Below are 17,545 nucleotides of genomic sequence, written 5' to 3' on the forward strand. Positions count from 1 at the left end.
TACTGCATCCCGTACTGATGCAAGAACGCGGTTCCCTGGCAGCGAGCAGTGCGAAGGGACCAACCCAGGAGCAGACAAAAATAAGTAAATTCATTCCTCGGATTAACTGGTTGATCGGTACGCGAATAAACTCATTTGCTCGATATTGGTGCACACGTACGTTTGGCCACGTGGCTCCCCCTAGCGGCAACTCCTTCCCCGTGCGTGTCCAGCAAAAATGGGATAAAAGGAAACATCGCCATGGAAATACACCTTACGTGTTATTTTTAGTTTTACGCACATGCATATATATATGTGCATGTACATTTATGTGCACACACGCCTTTACACCATGGCTTATGGGCGCACTCCTTTTGAATAACACCATATCCTTAAAATTTTTGCGTATCATGTTTATAGTATGTTTATTGGGGCGACAAAGTGCGTGCTCTTGTGCTCATTATTTTTTCTTATACTTTTTCCTTCCTTTGGGCCCTCCCCCCAAATGGTGCAATTCATATATGCGAAACCTTTCAAAGCGCAACGTTTTCGAATGAAACAGTTTTTGCACTTCCTCGTAGGCGCCCCATGTCAAGTGATAATTTTTTCTTAGTTTTAGTTTTGCCTATTTTTCCGCATTTTGCTTAATTTTCATTTGTTTTTGCTTCCTTTTTTTTTCGTTAAGTTACCACATTTTAAACTTATGTTTCCTTTATGAATAAATTTACAAACGTGATAACACATTTAATGCTGTACCATGTATATAATTTCCCTCACCAATTTCGTTCCCTCATATGAATGAATAATTTACCGCAAAAAGGGAACATTCGCGAAGTTCGCAAATTCACCTGAAGGGGTCCTACATAATTGTGTATATTTTTATGCAATGTGCAAAAAAAATGTAAACAAAGAAATATATGCCATTTTTGTGAAATTTGAGATTTTTTAACAACATTTAGGAAAACTTTATTTTTTCCCACATAAAAAGCGGAAATATAATTGCTCCCCATCACCCCCTTTCGTATTTCCTTTCTTTAAAACAAAAGTACATAATGAATAACAAAGTCAATTTGCCCTATGAAACGTGTGAAATAAGGAAAGTAGCCTTTGAGCTCCCCAAGGAATTCCACCCGAATGTGAAATACGGCTTCCTCAGAAATTTTCTTTTCGGGAAATACACCTTCTACTACGTAATGAGAAAAAGAGAATTCTAAGTTCCCTGTGCTTTGCATGTATCTCGAGCGTATTGTAGTTTTAGCATTTCTTCACCCCCCCATAGCTAAGCCAATCCTTTAACCATGTCCTTTCCATTTTTACGTTGCACACGTAGTAAACAGCTTTTTAGCTAAATTTATGTGAATATTTTTATTTTTTTTTTTTTTTTTTTTCCCCATTTTGGCTAGTTCAAAAGCATTTTTAAAGTATCCGCAAAGGTGTCTGCAGGTTTTCTCCTTTTTTACTACCCCCTGGATAAAGTCCATTGCAACATCCGCAGATTTGTAATACATTTTTATGAAGAGAGAGCTGCCTTCCTACGTTTCGTGGAAGCGCTTGCATTTGTCTACATGCTCATATGCAACATTGCTGCCTTTTGTTTGTTTTGTGTAAAGTGTTTTTCGTTTACCTCATGTTGTCCTTCTCCCCCCCCCCACACACCACTGCAGAAAAATAATTTAAAAAAACAGAATTAAACTTCTTACCACTTGATGAGTTCGTAAAGATGGCAGGAACATTCGAGTAACGCGAAAAAGGACGAACCTCTCATTTTTGGAAAGCCTTTTTTCTTAGCAGATATATTTCATGCAAACGTTTTTACAACCTACTTTTTTTTTTTTTTTTTTTTTTGTTACATGTAAAAACTTAATTTTTAAATGTGTGCACATGTGCATGTCTTGGTTTGGGCTTTCGGAGAACACAACTAAAAATAAAAGAGCAGATCGCTGTTTTTACAAAATCTTTAAAAATTAACCGACATATATTTCAGGAGAAATGATTTCCTTCATATTTGGATGAGAACGACTGCTGCCAAGGGGGACGTATTTTTTAACCACAAATTGGATCATGATTATAAACAGTTTGGAAAAATGTATCACCCCATGGGGAACTAATTTTGTAAAATTCACAAGCACAGATAAAAAGGAAAACAAATTTCTTCTCGCCATTTACTCTTACCTTTTAACTAAAAGGACGAGAATTGTGCACAGTGACTCCTACTTTTCCCTTTTGCTCTTAAAAAAAGTGGGGAAGAATCATGACACTGGGGCGTACTAGCTTAGCGGCTTGATGCCACTGTGGAAGTTGTACACGTGTAAACATTGCCAACTTTCAAAAAAGCTATGATATGAAATTAGAAGCAGTGATATATTGGAGGGGTAGTAACGTAAAAGGCATTACAAAGCTAGCAATTTTGTTCCCTGCCAGCTTGTTCTGATTCGTATCTGCTTAGGGGACGTAACGTTTTCACAGGTTCTCAATTTGTAGTGGTCCTAACTGTTAAAACGTTCGGATGTGCCTAGGCAAAATAGGAAGGGTACACAATTCACGTTTATTCATACTTTTGCTGTAAAAAAAAGGTGTTCTTATCGGCTGAAAAAATTGTGCATATAGAAGGAGGCCTTCCCCCTCCCCGGTGCCCCGGTATTCCTCCACCGTACGCTGCTAATGGTACATTTGGCATGTTCTGCATGAGCCTTCCTTTCTTTATGTTGTGCCACGTCATCCTAAACTTTCCGCGAGTGCAGTTTTTTCTATGCCACTTTCCCACGCACATTGCAACGTTGGCTAAAATGTTGTTCCTTTCCCTCGGGCATAGGTATTTTTTCAAAAATGATGAGATGGCTGTATAGCCGTATAGTTGCTTAACCAGCGCTGTTACCCTAACCAACTTTGCTTCAAATTTGGGAAAGGAGGGGCGTAATTTGAGGTACACTCCGCCGCTAAAATGCTGCAAGATTAATGCTTTTCTATTTATGCGCCCTTTCCGCGCTGCCTTCTATTTTATTCTTATTTCTTGCGCGGTGTGTCACAAATTCACAATCCTTCACACCTTAGAGTCTGTCAAGATGCATTTTTCTCCCCCTTTCGCCTGAACAGTTAAATTTTTTTAAAAGATGTTCTACTTAAAAAAATGTTCAATGCTGGGAGATACTTCAGAGCAAGGTACTACAAGAAGAAGAACATATTTCATGTAAAGGGGAGCAGACAGTTTTATGGATTCGCCAAATGTAGGAAGGTGCACACGAATGCCATAAAGAGAAAAGATAGAATAAAAAGGGGGAAGTTTTTACAATTGAAGGAAAAGCTGCAACTCATCATTTTCAGCTCCGTGTACTTTTTTGCATGCGACTATGTATACCATGTGTATGTGCTGAGCGGCAACACGAGCAGGGGCGCAAACCGTCCCTCCAACAACAGCGGTGAAGACGCGAAAAATGACGCAAAATGCAAAGACGAGGACGCCGGTGGGAAGGGGGGGGTTGTCACAACCGTGATGGAGTATATCAAATGGATGAACATATTTTCCAGTGCACAGGGGAAGGATAGCGAACAATTAAAACAACAGGACAGTGAATATAGAAAAAAAAGTGACTGCAACAAATTGAAGGATCAAAAAGATTCCCATAAAAAGGATCATCTCTCGATTGACAAAGGTGATGTAAAAATTTGCAGTGCATGTGAGGAAGACCCATACGAAATAAAAATAAATCGCTTTAAGAGAAGCAGCGGGAAGGAGGAAAATAGTCAAACGGGGAAACCTGACCAATATGGCCAATCATTCTATTCCACAAATCAGAGAGATCAACCATATGGCCATGACCGGAGTGGCAGTGGACGAAGTCACCCTAACAATGGTACGCCCCAGAGGAGCAGCATCGGAGGAGAGGAAAAAAACATGAAGGATCTAATTGTGAGCAACTTTTACAGGAATGATATTTTCAACGGGTGCAATTTATTTCTGTTCGCCAACGGGGTTGTGTTTTTATTGTGGCGTCTAAGCGATATTGCAGGAAATAAAAAACTTTTCCACTTCATGTGCAGGAACTTTATCTGCTCCTATGAAAATATTAGAAGAAAATATTACCACACGTTTTTTACAGCCGCCATTAGCCACATCACTTTTCCACATTTTTTATTTAACATGTGGGCATTTCATACCATAAGTAACACCCTCCTCAGTCCAGAAATTAAAGAGAACAAGACAAATTATTATTTTTTTTTTAATTACAAATCCAGCGTTTTGGAAAAAAAAATGACAGACAGGGATATCACAAAAATATATGTCTTATCTTCCATCGTTTCGACTGTCCCATATATTCTTTTACACAAAAGCAATCAATTGCTAGGAGCATCTGGAGCTGTTATGGGTCTTGTGTATATCTTATCCACAGTTAAACCAAATGAGGTCTTCGTCTCCTTATTCCCTCTACCATACTTGAAGATGACTTCCCTACAGCTATGCCACCTGTCCATTTTAACCAATTTTGTATTCCTTTTTTTTAGAAGAAATCACTTCAACATTGCGTGGTTAGCACATTTATTTGGTTTAATGGGAGGCGCATTGTATAATTTTTACCAGAGGAAAATAAACAGTAATATGAATTACTACCCCTTTATTGAATTGTCCCTAAAAAATGGACCCATTGATTATCTCAATTCTTACCTAGACTTTGTGGATTTTCTCAAATGTCTTCAGCTACAAATTAGGATCTTCTTTTCCCTCGATCCACGCACCATGCAAACCATGAACAGGAAAATCATCTCCATTAAAAATATGCAGTCGCAGAGGCGCATGAAGTACCACAAGTTGAAGGTTAAAAATTTGGAGGCCATGTCGAGGTGACATAGACAGGTCTCATGGGGAGGACGCGGGAAGGAAAATAATAAAAGGAAACAGAAAAATTCGTCCCAAGGGGAATAACCCTCCCTTTATGGTAATCCAAATTGGGGTGTTACACTAGACCTGGGTACCTCCGTTCTCGGCGTGGCAATTAACATGATGTGTCAGATGGAGTAGTGGTTTTAAAACACAGTGTAATTCGGAAGAACCTTCTCATTTCACCCCATTTTTTGGCGAAAATATTGGTTCTTGCGTGGACCCTTAATTATGGCCATAAAATGTCCGCAGGGGACACTCAGCCATATGGCACACCGCGCCATCATAAATGCAGTTATGTAGGTAAGTGCGCCTGATTGTCACCCTTTACGCAATGCCTTCCATTTCTTTTTTTTTTTTTAAGTGCAAATGTTTTTCCCTCAATTTGTTCCAACTTAAAATATTTAAAGAAAAAAAAATTAGAAAAAATTTCAAAACGGGGGGCCGTTTGTCCCCACCGAAGATATTAACCCCTGTGTGTTTGTGTATGTTTTGGGGGGGAAGCCTTTCCGAATTGGTGCATTTTTTATGTGAACACATCCCATTTAACCTTTGCAATTTTTTAAAAACTCAAATTATTGGTGAAGTTATAAGAGTGCTGTGAACAGAGCGGGTGAAGGGTCATTTTCCCTGCTATGCCAAATTGGACACCTGTTACTAATTTGACAAGGATCCGTACCATTCGTACCAAGACGGTGTTAAATCAAATGGCCCCCGTAATAAGTGGAGGATAAATTTTAAAAGTTCTTTCTCCTTTCCACGTAAGCAGAGCAACAGTTCGGCATGCAGGGGCTCATGGATAGCATTAAATAAATAAATATATAACACACTTCCATAGGTGAATGAATTAGATAAACTGTATAAAATTTCACAAACTGTGTAAATTTCTCGAACGGCCAAAGGGCGTAAATACATGAGCGTGCATAGATACAAAGGTACACTCACTTTGGCGAATGTCACCCCTCACAAATTCGCGTTGTTCACACTTTCTGCCTTTTTCGAGGGTATGACAATATATTCATTTTTTGCCGCCTCCATTGAAGAAGTTTTCTTCTTTCTCCTTTGCATAATTCTTCCTAACATGTGCAATTGTGCATTAAAAATGTATATTTACTTTTACGTGTAAACGTAACTACACCATTTTGACATCGCGTAAATTAAGTACTTATGTAGTATACGCCACATGCCCCCTTCACTATTTGTGTAACCTTCACAGCGTTGCAGTGTACCGCGCGTGTATACATATAACGTTTTCAAATGCATAAGTGTCAGCCTTTTTTCAGTGCAGTGTGCCTCTTAAAAAATTACAGTACTTTTATTTATGTAAAAATAAATAGAGGCAAAATTATAAGCATGTTCTACGAGTGGATTTTTACTACACCGTCATTTTTTTCCTTAATTTGGGTAAGAGGCTTTTTTTTTTTTTTTTTTTTTTTTTTTTTTCGTTTACCGTTGAGTTATAAATTTTACGAAACCCGTGCGAGCAGAATCGAGGCGCCGCGGATGGCTTGCCTTCACATTGCGCCATATACCTGCAGAAGCGCATATCAATATATGTACTATTTATAAATGCACTAAGTATGATTGTACCTGCCGCATTTGAGTGAACAAATTTAAAATGTTTGCAAAAAATCGTAGAAAAGTATAGTTTCCCCTGCTTCCCATGTGAAGAGGCCACTCTCATTTAGTTATAATTAATTCTTTTTTTTTTTTTTTAAGTTTTTTTTTTTTATATAAGCTTTTTTCTTATTTTTTTTTAACGCCGAGTTTTTTTCCCGCGAAAACGGACTATCTACCAATCCACGATGAAGTTTTTAACTTTTCTCTTCTTCCTTTTTTTTGGCTTCCTCTCCTTTCACGATGTCACGAGTACGAAGGATATTCCAGCCCAACCGGCTGACGCTCCCCTAACTCCACTGAACAAATTCGACAAGTACTTTCTACGCATGTACAACAAATCCTCCAGATTACAACAGGGCGGAGGGGGCTACGTAAATGTAAGGAAGAACGCTTCAGAAACGGGTTCCATACCTGTAGCTGAGCACACAACAAAAGAGGGCATCCCTCTTTGGGAAAGCTTCTATGGTCCATTTAAGGGATATTCCCCCCTACCCACGTGCACGCTTCCCTTCTGTGGAGCACACTCACCCACATACACAACCACTACAGTAGAGCTTGTAAAAACGCACACATGATTCAATGACCCCGATACCTTTACCTATTCGCAGGGAGTTAACATGAAGAATACGATTTTCATTTTGTACTTCTTCGCAAAATGGTAAAGCAGGAGCGTTGTACACACTTGTATCATTAGGCGCATGTATACAACGCTATGTGCGCGTGTTGATGACGCATACCCCTGCATATGGACGTATGTCTGCGCCCATCCATTAGTGCCTTTGCCCCTCCCTCCATATATATTTTTTTTTTGTTCCCCCTCCGAATCACGCAGGTGCCACGCTTGTAAAATGCAAGCAACCGAAATGGTATTAAACAAAAGGAAAAGTTACAAATGGCCTCGTTTCTTTGTTTAAGCTCAAACGGGGGAAAAAAAAAAAAATCATATCACGCGACTGCAAGTAGTTTACGGCGGACATGTAGAGTCCTTTCCGCCATGGGAACGTAGCACATTCGTGTTACATGCCCGCCACACCCACTCACACACACATATTGCACCTCTCGCCCGCAGGACAAACTGGAAAAGTACTACGGCAAGCGAATATACATTTTGAAGGTGGACATAGACCAGAACGAAGCCATGGCTAGAAAATTCGCCGTCAAGTCCCTACCCACAATTATCATCATGAAAAATAAGGCAGTACTGGCGAGGAAAGATCACTTCGTCAATAGTAACGATTTGGTTTCTCTTGTAAGGAAACATTTGTAAGACCCCCCCCTTGCGTCATGGTGCTATTGGAGAAACTAACGAAGTTTTGGGGATAACCGCATTGGACATAGGACACTTTTGATTCATCCCTTTTTGCATTTTCTTTTTTTAACTTCCCTCTTTTGGTGCCCCCGTCACTTCTCAGTCTGAGCCTGGTTATCAGCTTGCAACTTCATAACCTTTAACATGAGTTTATTTTTTTTTTCATTTTCCTTTTTTTCGCGCTTCGCCTTATTGATGATTTCGTTTTTATCATCTTCGCCGATTTCGCTGTGACAAATGCAGCACGTCTGCGGGGGAAAGGAATGGGTTAACGCCACCGCCAGTTTTTTTATAAGTGTGGACGTGCGCACTAAGGTGTGGGGATATTGAGTAAAGACTCTTTTGCACAGAGGCCTATTTGTATATATTCTTGCGCCGATGGGGGCACAGCGTCTTGCACTCTTTTTCAGGACATTAGAAGAATACGCAGTGTTTGTGTCCTTAAATCGAATTGGTGGCGCATTTTCTCATTTTTTGCACTCTTTTGATTTATTAACACATGCATATTACGTGATGAGCTAATCGCGCAATTTTTTTCCACTCGCAGTTTTACATTATGCAATTTTTTCATTCCCTAATTAACATTTTTTTTTAATGCGTTTGCTCATTTAAGCTTTGAAAACTGTTTGAAATTATTCATTCATTTTATTATTTTTTTTTACTTTTTTTTCTCTTTCTTCTCATGTTTTGAAAGCCGCTCACACATGTGTAGACTTAAGCGGTACGCTCGGACATGTACATTCGTGTGTTTGTTTGTGTGTGCATATGTGTATTTCCCCGCGCATGCCTCAAACCAATTTTTCCAATTTTTTTAAGCATTTTTTCTCCCTTTCTTACCTTTCTGCATTCCCGTCGTACCACCGTTTCGTAGATACACATCAAATGAAAAACGTGCTCTTAAAAAAAAAAAAAGAAAGAAAAGAAATAATTAAGCTAATACATGGGTTGATAATTATAGCAGTGAGTGAAATTTTGGCGAAGTACTCACGTGCCAGGTGAAAAACTTCTGATTACCACAACTCAGCTTGTAAATGGTAGGCGGCAAATTCCCGTGTAGCGATTCCGTTTTGGGCATTAGGCACTAAAGTGAGGGTATACATGTAGATGCATGCAGGGGTGTAGAAGTACATATATCCGTACGCACTGCATTGGCACATATACACCTTATGGTAGACCTACCAGTGGACATTCGCCTCCAATTGTGTCGTTCATTTTTGCCGCCATTTTCGACCTGGATCCCTGGACATCCTTTTGAAAATTCGATTTACATGTGGACTCTAAATTGGTGTCATTTTTTCGGAATGATTCCTGTGCCTTCTTGCGGTTCGCGAGGGGGAGGGGCATAACGCAACATGTGTAATTACAGGTTGAACGGGACAGCATCAACAGGGGAGGAAGTGAGTTGTGCTGATCACGTGTTGTTCTTTAATCGGTTGTGGGTAAGCGCGCTAAGCAAACATAAGTGCATTAACGAAACGGTGCAAACGGTTCCCTTTTCTACTCTGCACATTTGACACAATTTGGGAGTTTCATCCTGTCGCTCACCCCTGTGCTGTTTTTCCCACTAGATTCCTTTTCACTATCGCTGGGTATGATGTCCTCGTGTATATCAGCTAAAGAGGGGAAGAAAAAAAAATAATAAAAAAAAAAAATTAATTAATTAAATCATATAGGGAAAAAAAGCATGTTTTAAAAAAAGAAAAAGGCGTGAGTGCTACTTTTAATCCCGGATAAATCCCTCATTGTCATCTTAGGGGGGCATAAGTGCAGAAGGAAAGTGAAAAAAAGAAAAGGCATAATGTTATTCGGGTATATGGCAACAAGTGCGCCACACTTTACACACAGGAGGTAATAAATTTGAAAGACAGAATTATCATTTCTGTACAAATTGAGTTACATTTTCCACCGTGGGGTTGTCCGAGTGTGTCTCGTTTAGGGATTCCCTATCGGAACTTATAGAAGAATCAGAGCATTTATCCTCGTATTCTTCGTCTTCATTTACATTATTCGGTGAAGAAAATAAGTTCAGCTCTTTCTTCTTCTTAGCGCTCCGAGTGTGAGGAATTTTTATTAACTGTTAACAAAAAAAAGTGGCAGGGAAGGGAAGAAACACGTTTCGTTTTTCAAAGAAGGATAAGACGGGAATCCATACAAGCTTGAAATGCATCACGCATTCCCAGTAGACTTCTTCTTTGCATCCGTCGCCTTCCTCTTTGCCTACTCTTCTCTTTCTTGAGGATGTCCTCCTTTTATTACATTTTGACCTGCGCGGGGGAGAAATTTTATTTTAATTTTTTTTTTTTTTTTGCATAACCGGAATGTCTTCTATCATTAAGGGGAGGCACTTCCCCATCGAGGTTTTATTTTCTGCAATTCTGATCAACCACTTTGCAACTCTGCAACATTGCAACTTCACCAGGTTGTCATTTCTGCTTACTCATGCTCGCCGCTTTCGCGGCGGGGTTTCTCCTTGGGATTACTTGGGCCTGTCATAAATGTTGCAAATGCACCCACATTGATATATCGTCAGGATTACTCACGAAACGCACAGCAAGCATAGCATTTGCAACAATGGAGTGGATAGAAATCACCAACTCTTCTGCATTTACGACTATCGATGCAAAAGGACCCATATTCCCAGTGCGAACATAACTAGAGGGCACACTACATGCGCACTTCTGCCTTTTTGGAAAAATCAATTTCCCTACCAGATATGAACTTCTTTAAATTTAGCGTTGTTATCCCTTGTACCTCCAGAATTGCACACAACATTTTTATTATTTTGTCTTTATGCTCAATCATACTGTAAGCTTCTTTTTTAAACTCTTCCAACTTGGCCTCAGCTCGATCTTTGCATTTTCTGCGATGAAGAGAATGTTCGCTTGGATGGAGTGATGGAGGTTTTCCCGTGGGTTCACTCAGTTGAACATTTTTCGGGGCAGAGTGTATGATGCACCTACCTGTGTAAATTGTCCTTGTTCTTCATTTGTGCTTCATTCGGGGTAACATGTGCAGGGTGCGTGCGATTCTTCGATCGGTTGATTTACCGTTATACATGGCAAGGTAACTGGCCTACCGCTTCTGTCTGGCTTTCACTTCACTTGCCTCCCTCACCTTCTACCATCCCCCCTAGCTCGATCTAGACGGGAACAAATGTCCTACCCATGCAAACAACGCATGCACAATGGCACCCTTCACGGTAAGAATGAAAAGCAACAAAAGGACAATAATAAAGCGCAACGCGTCGAATTAATGTGAAAACAAAGAGTGCAAACGTGACTGTGCAAATATGGCTACGAAAAAGCTGCGACAATATGTCTATGCTTGTATACCTATGTACCTGGAAACATTTTCTCATTCCAGGGATCGACAAAACGAATTCGTGTAACTTTCCGGAAAAAAGTCCCTTCAGTAAGGCGCCCTCGCATTTACACCGTCCTTTAAGAGTAGCATTCGCTCAGAAAAGAACCCCCTACAGAGGAATAAGCGACGTCCCTGTTCACTATGCACAGGTAAAATGTCCCAAGTTTTGAGGTGTACATACAATAAAGACGTAAAGTCTTCACCTTCTCAGCTAACGACAGCAAAAATAAGCGACAAGGCAAACTCCATCGGGGTGGAAAAAAACTTATCATCCATTTATCCACCTATCCTCCTCTTATAACAGAATACACAATGGTGCAAAGATCCCATTTTTGTCTTTCCTCTTTTAAAAAATAAGACTCATACTTCTTTTTTTTTTTTTTTTTTTTTTCTCTTTACTGAAGTTTATTTCTGTTTTAAAATTTGCAAAGGTAACACAAAAAAAGGAAAAAGAAAAAAAAAAAAAAAAAATAATAAAGCAACGCAATTTTTAATTACAAATTCAAATGTGTTAATTATTTTAAATCTTCTAATTGATAAACTTATAACATTTCAAATAAGGGGTGCAATGGAAAAAAGCCTGGGCTATTCCTTGGGGGCATACGCAAAAGGGGGTAGGCGTATGTTCAGCTCAGCAACACTGGTCAAACGTATGCTTGAGAGACATAAAAAAAAATGGGGTCATAAAAAGGGCAGCATTAAAAGGAATGGTATAAAAACGTGCGATGCGAAATGCACCCTACACAATATGCGCTCACATAACTCGTGAAATAATTGACACCGTGATGTTAAGGAGCTAAGCTGCATATGTGTGAACGCACAGAGAGAGCAAACGGGATGCGTTCGAATTGGGGGAAAATAACACAAAGTGGAGCTAAATGGGCAGAAACGAATGACACGCAAATGTCTACCATATGGCTGTTCGAAGCATCGTGCACAAACGCCTTGGGTGAATTGCTTGAACACCCCCAAAAGAGACTAACGATTGCTACAACATTACAGGGTGAATAACTGGCCCAGGGAAAAGAGTAACTGCTTTGCAGAAACTTCACCCTCTCACTGTGCCATCCACGGATTTGGGACATCAGCACAGTTGGACGAAGGCGTGTAATTTTCAGCCGTGTCCTTTTCATTCTGCGCCCCAACCTTTTCCGCAGCGTCCAAAGGGGTGTTCTCCGTGCCGACGGGTTGCAGTACGTGGACGTGGTGATCCCCCTCATGGTTATCCATAGCGTTTGCTACATTTTCGCTGATATTTCCTGCACTGTTTCCCTCGGCCCCACTTGTGCCATTGTTCCACATAAAGCCACTGCCACCCACACTAGAGGAGCCGCTCTGAATCTGTGCGCCGTCCAATGTTGAAGGGTGAAAATAATCACCGAGCGCTTCCTGCCTGGTGTCATTATTACAGTAGGTGACGTTATCCTCCGCGTTGTTGTACTCCGATAGCAAATTCTGTTCCCCCCCGAAGGTACTGATGCACGGATTGGCATCATAATTTGGCTTTACTAAAGAAGAGGAAAGAAGACCACACTGACTATGCGGGCTGCCCATTGCTCCTCCTCCTGCCTCATCCCCCTGGTAAGCACTTAAATTATCTGCTACGAAGGAATTGTTGCCCTGTTCGGGGGTACTCATCATTACATTCACATTTTGGCTAGCTAGGAAATTATCACACTTGTTCTCTTCTTTTAAGACACCGCTTTCTCCACTGTCTTTGTAATACTCTCCCTGGTCATTACCACTGACGGCATAGTCGGCCATGCTGCTAACCATGTAATCAACTCCTGTGCTAACCAGGTAGTCGACCCCACTGTTAACCGAGTAATCAACCTGGTCATTGCCCCCTTCGTTTTCCTTCCCCACGGGTATATATTCATCACTGTGAAAGGCGCTGTTATCCACCTGGTAGACATTTTCCTCGTTAAAAAAGTTCCCGTTCATACCAATATTCATTATATCCTCCTGTTCCCGTTCGTGTTCCAGTTCATGCTCCATCTCGTGAAGTAGGTTACACTGTTCCTCCTCCAGCTCTGCTTCCATCTGCTGTTGCTCCTGTTGTTGTTGTTGCCGTTGTTCTTGTCGCTCTTCCTCCCCGTCACCCTTGCTATCATTTTGCCCTTCATGGGACATGAGCTCTTCTATATAATTTATCCACTCCATAATGGAGTTGAACTTTTTATTATCGTAGTTCAATTCGTGCTTCCCCTTATTACACCACGCATGGAAGACCTTCTTGTAATTATCCCTCTTAAAATTATAAATGACTTCATCCCTTTGTATGTTTCCTTTTTTCCCCTTTTTCGGACCACACATATCTAGCGAAAAGTCCTGACTAAACTTGGAGTTCTCATTACTGCTACTCTCCGTGTAGTCACTTTTATTTTCCAATTCATCCAGTGATTCAAAAAATGATCCCAACATATCAAATTCAGAGAAAATATCATTCCTATACGGGGAGGAAACGAAATAATTGGAGTTCACCTTTTCCATGTTCTCTTCGTTATAGTTTGAATCAAAAATGGGAGATGCAGGGGTTAAGGGCGTGCTGCTGGGCGACTTCAATGGGCTATTAGAACATATCTGCTGATTGGGCGAAAGGACTAATTCATTCACATCGGTTAGATGTAAGGACGATGCATGTAGGGAGCTTGTCGGAGGTGACTGCGAAAACTTCATATTTTCCGGTGTATTCATTAGTCTAATATCACATGCTTCTTCAAAATCCGGGTCATTCAGTTGATTAATATTGTTTTTGCCTCCTCCCTGGTTGTTATTGCTACTACTATTGCTACTGCTGCTGTTACCGCTACTGCTACTGCTGCCACTACTTCCGCTGCTGCTGCTACTACTGCTACTACCACAGGTGTTGTTCCGAGGAGAAAGAGAGGAATACGAATTCGGGTGACTCATCTCAGGTAGAAGGGGCAATTTCAACGGCTGACTAACATAATTGGTTGTGTGAATTATCATTTGATTTATGTTTAGCAATTGATTGTCTTCCCCACTTCGATCCAATTTCATGTTCCCATCCTCCTCCTTCTCCATTGTTCCTGAGTCTAATTTGACTTGGCCATTATCACCTCCTACAGAGGTCACCTTCTGTTCATCCCCTCCTGGAACTGTATCTATAGAATCCTTTTTCTTCACCGAGATGCCCTCCTTCGCATTTTCATTATTTTCCAAAAACTCAATTTCTCTAATAAGCTTGTAATAATTTTCGTGTTCATTATCGTTCGTACTCATGCAGATTTTCTCCTTCGGTTCATCCAACTGTGCATCCTCCGCTCCGTTGTTACCCTTTGTGTCTTTCCCCTTGATATTGTCGTTACTGCTTTCATTGCTGCTTTCGTTTCCACTGTCGTCATTGTTGTGGTCATTGTGGTCCTCATTATTGTCCTCACCGTTGCCGTCATTTTCATTGCTACCGCTGGTTCCACCGGTGCTCCCACTTCGGTTATCACCGTTGCTGTTTCCACTACCATTGCCACTACCACTTCCACCACTGCTGCCATTACAACTCCCGCTTTCAGTGTGGTTGCTATTCCCACTTGCGTCGTTACTGCTGCAGACGCGCCCCTCGATTCGCTCTCTGCCCCTGCTACCACTTCCCCACGGATTACTTACTGCGCCAAGCTTGAACTCAACACAAGGGGAGTTTCTCCTCTTAGGATTTGCACTAACAAGGATATTTTTCCCCTTCTGGAAAGACTCGACATGCAGGTTATTGAAGACTCTGCCAGATGGGTTACTCCCCTCCGTAATGTTCTTAACGTCCTCCAAGGTATCTTCTTTCCCACTGAAGGATACAGAATTTGCCTCACTTGTATCATGGCACGAGGAATACATAACCTTACTGCATGCAACATTATCATTTTTGATGCTAAATCTGGAGTGACAAAAAGGCTGATGATGAGAGGCGGTTTCACCTTCGAGCTTCCCTCCCCTCGCCCCAAATCTACCAACGTAATTTTTTACACATTTCCTCTTATAGTGAAAAAAGTAATAATTAAAAAATTGATTAACTAGCTTGACAAAATAGGAGTGGAAAAACTTCCTCACATATTTATCTACATAACTGTAATAATTAGAAACGTCTTTCTGAGCACGCTCTGACATGGATGGAATGATAAAGGTGTGTACCTTCTCCTCATTCGCTATGTTTCTTTTCCCCTGAAGGGAATTCTCCAAAATTTTAATTTTTTTATGTAGATATTTTTTCACGTACCTCCTTAGTGTCCTCCTAAATTTGTATACTAAATAATCTTCTTCCTTCAAGAAGGTGCCTTTTGTTCGCTTGGCAAGGATGCTCCTTCCGACTCGCTCCCCATTTTTATGACTACGATCATTATTACTTTTTTCATCAGGGTCCACTTCCTTCCCATTCATATAAGGAGAATTCCCGTCGTCGTGTCCCCTGTTGCGCGTCATCCCTCTCCTGTTGTAAGCTATATTTTCCTTTATCATAGCGTCTTTTAACTTTTCTATTATCTTCATAGTACGGCATTTCAGTCTGTGTAGCTTTAAATGGGACCTAAAAAACTTTCTGCCGCTTCTGCAAGTTAGGAGCGGCTTCATCTTAGGTGCGTTTTCTTTCCCACAGGTGCTGTTTCTGATTGCCCCTTTTAAACTGTTGAGAGGCTTCTCCTTTGATAATTCTATCACATTTTCATTTTTTTCTTCCCCTGTGGAGGAAACCACCATATTACCGTTGTTCAAATTTTTATTATTCCCCCGATGAACATTTTTTTTATGCAAAAGTGTTGCCACTTTGGATGCTTCACCAATCAGAGGAGTGATATTTTCCTTTGACGTTTCCTTTCTTTTCCTTTTTTTTTTTTTTTTTTTTTTTCTTCCCTTTTTTCAGATACTTCAATATGGCACTTCCTCCTGGGCTACTACAACTGCTATCCTTTCTTTGCTGATGTGTCAGGCTGTTACTTCCGTCGGTGGGTCCCTTCATGCCCTCTCTGGTAAGACGTCCACCATGGAGATATTCCTCTGGGTAATTAGTTTTACTGGGGGCTCCATATTCCGCAATGGTACAGGCATGGAAACACTCATCGCACAATCTAACACGTTCGCTGCTATCCTCATCGATGCTCCGGAAGCCCTCCTCACTAATAACCTTTTTACACCTTCCATTATCTACCTTGCCGAACTCTCCACTTTTCATAGCATAGTTATTTCTCATTAAATTGTTCTTAACTTCTCTACCTATTCGCAGGATGGGAAGGTGCTCCTCCCCTCGACACGAATTGTCTCCTCCTTGATCGCCACGCGAATCGTTACATATACACGAGTAGATGCAGTTCATTTGGGGGGGCATTATTAAAGTGGACGCATAACTCCTTCCAACACGTCCTACATCCTTCTTTGTGTCTACATCCCCAATTTGCACATCACACAGATCTCCATGGTACATTTCATGGAAGCGTTCGATTTTCTGAAGTGTCATTTTACCTATGCGCGTAGGGGGGCATGTTTATGCGCAAGTGATTCGTCTGCGTACGCACATTTGTGAATGGCGTTGCTGTTACTGTTGCGACTTCCCCGTGGACGCCTTTCTACGCTTTGCGGACGCTCCCCCTTGTTGTTCACGCTGCACCTTTCACTCGCTTCCCCCCTTGGTGTACTTTCTTCGCACACACACACAATCGCGCGTCTATAGGCACACAGACAATCCTACCAATTTGGAACATTACCCCTTCTGGAAAATAAGCTGATCACAAATGCATCAAAAAGGAAAAACGCACTTGGGTGCTTTTGTGTCTATATCTACCAAAGCGATCTCATGTTTCTCCTGATAAAACTCCGCACACATAAGTCGTGCGACGAGGGTGTCTTGATGAACGAAATGGTAAAAGTACGTATCACTCAATTTGGTACACCTATCTGGGGTTCTCTCGTTACTGGGTTTTTAATTTCCCCACATGCGCATGGCGTTCAGTGTGTCCTTGGCCTGACCTGCTTTGCACTTTACACCAATTTAATTGCACTTTTTTTTTTTTTTTTTTTTTTTGTATTTTTTCCCCGGATCGACTTCGTTTAGCTAGCTCGTATGTCCAACGCTCCGTCTTCTAAGCTGCGCTCAATGTAAATAATTCCTCTTTTCTCATTAACTGTAAAAAAGTGCCAGTTCCTTTTCCCCTTTCTTTATATACACGCTATTCTGTAGGTAAAATTCACCACTTTGTGTGTTTGCACCTATATAACTTAACGTAAAAATTACGAGCGATCACACATACAGCTATTGCATTTCGATATCCTCATTTTATTCTCCTACGTAATTAAACTAGCGTTAAATGAAAACTAAACAAGATAGACAAAACTTTTTAAAAATTATTTGTGCAAAAATGTATGACACAAAATTGAGAGGAAAAAAAAAAAAAAAAAAAAAA

The 17,545-nt window shown here is 40.7% G+C and overlaps 5 protein-coding genes across 5 annotated transcripts; 3 read left to right on the forward strand and 2 right to left on the reverse strand.

Annotated features, from left to right (window-relative positions):
* Positions 1 to 1,031: 1,031 nt before the first annotated feature.
* Positions 1,032 to 1,794, forward strand: PCOAH_00041360 (Uncharacterized protein; the record flags this gene model as incomplete). The annotated part of the gene is made up of 3 exons (XM_020060924.1): positions 1,032 to 1,169; positions 1,383 to 1,478; positions 1,644 to 1,794. The coding sequence occupies 3 exons, from the start codon at positions 1,032 to 1,034 to the stop codon at positions 1,668 to 1,670; spliced, it is 261 nt and encodes an 86-aa protein (XP_019916690.1).
* A 1,312-nt stretch (positions 1,795 to 3,106) lies between these two features.
* PCOAH_00041370 (Rhomboid-like protein) lies at positions 3,107 to 4,819 on the forward strand (the record flags this gene model as incomplete). Its single annotated transcript, XM_020060925.1, has 1 exon — positions 3,107 to 4,819. The coding sequence occupies one exon, from the start codon at positions 3,107 to 3,109 to the stop codon at positions 4,817 to 4,819; it is 1,713 nt and encodes a 570-aa protein (XP_019916981.1).
* Positions 4,820 to 6,552: 1,733 nt separating this feature from the next.
* Positions 6,553 to 8,030, forward strand: PCOAH_00041380 (Thioredoxin; the record flags this gene model as incomplete). Its single annotated transcript, XM_020060926.1, has 4 exons — positions 6,553 to 6,849; positions 7,081 to 7,130; positions 7,305 to 7,338; positions 7,542 to 8,030. The coding sequence occupies 4 exons, from the start codon at positions 6,658 to 6,660 to the stop codon at positions 7,737 to 7,739; spliced, it is 474 nt and encodes a 157-aa protein (XP_019916778.1).
* PCOAH_00041390 (Uncharacterized protein) lies at positions 7,874 to 10,767 on the reverse strand (the record flags this gene model as incomplete). Its single annotated transcript, XM_020060927.1, has 10 exons — positions 7,874 to 8,029; positions 8,619 to 8,677; positions 8,796 to 8,862; positions 8,961 to 9,095; positions 9,327 to 9,394; positions 9,500 to 9,530; positions 9,679 to 9,855; positions 10,003 to 10,045; positions 10,450 to 10,641; positions 10,742 to 10,767. The coding sequence occupies 10 exons, from the start codon at positions 10,765 to 10,767 to the stop codon at positions 7,874 to 7,876; spliced, it is 954 nt and encodes a 317-aa protein (XP_019917063.1).
* Positions 10,768 to 12,200: 1,433 nt separating this feature from the next.
* PCOAH_00041400 (Uncharacterized protein) lies at positions 12,201 to 16,602 on the reverse strand (the record flags this gene model as incomplete). Its single annotated transcript, XM_020060928.1, has 2 exons — positions 12,201 to 15,966; positions 16,016 to 16,602. 2 exons carry the CDS (start codon positions 16,600 to 16,602, stop codon positions 12,201 to 12,203), a joined length of 4,353 nt encoding a protein of 1,450 aa, XP_019916850.1.
* Positions 16,603 to 17,545: the final 943 nt, after the last annotated feature.

The sequence above is a fragment of the Plasmodium coatneyi genome, chromosome 12, assembly GCF_001680005.1.
Source record: "Plasmodium coatneyi strain Hackeri chromosome 12, complete sequence".
NCBI classification, from domain to species: Eukaryota; Apicomplexa; class Aconoidasida; order Haemosporida; family Plasmodiidae; genus Plasmodium; species Plasmodium coatneyi.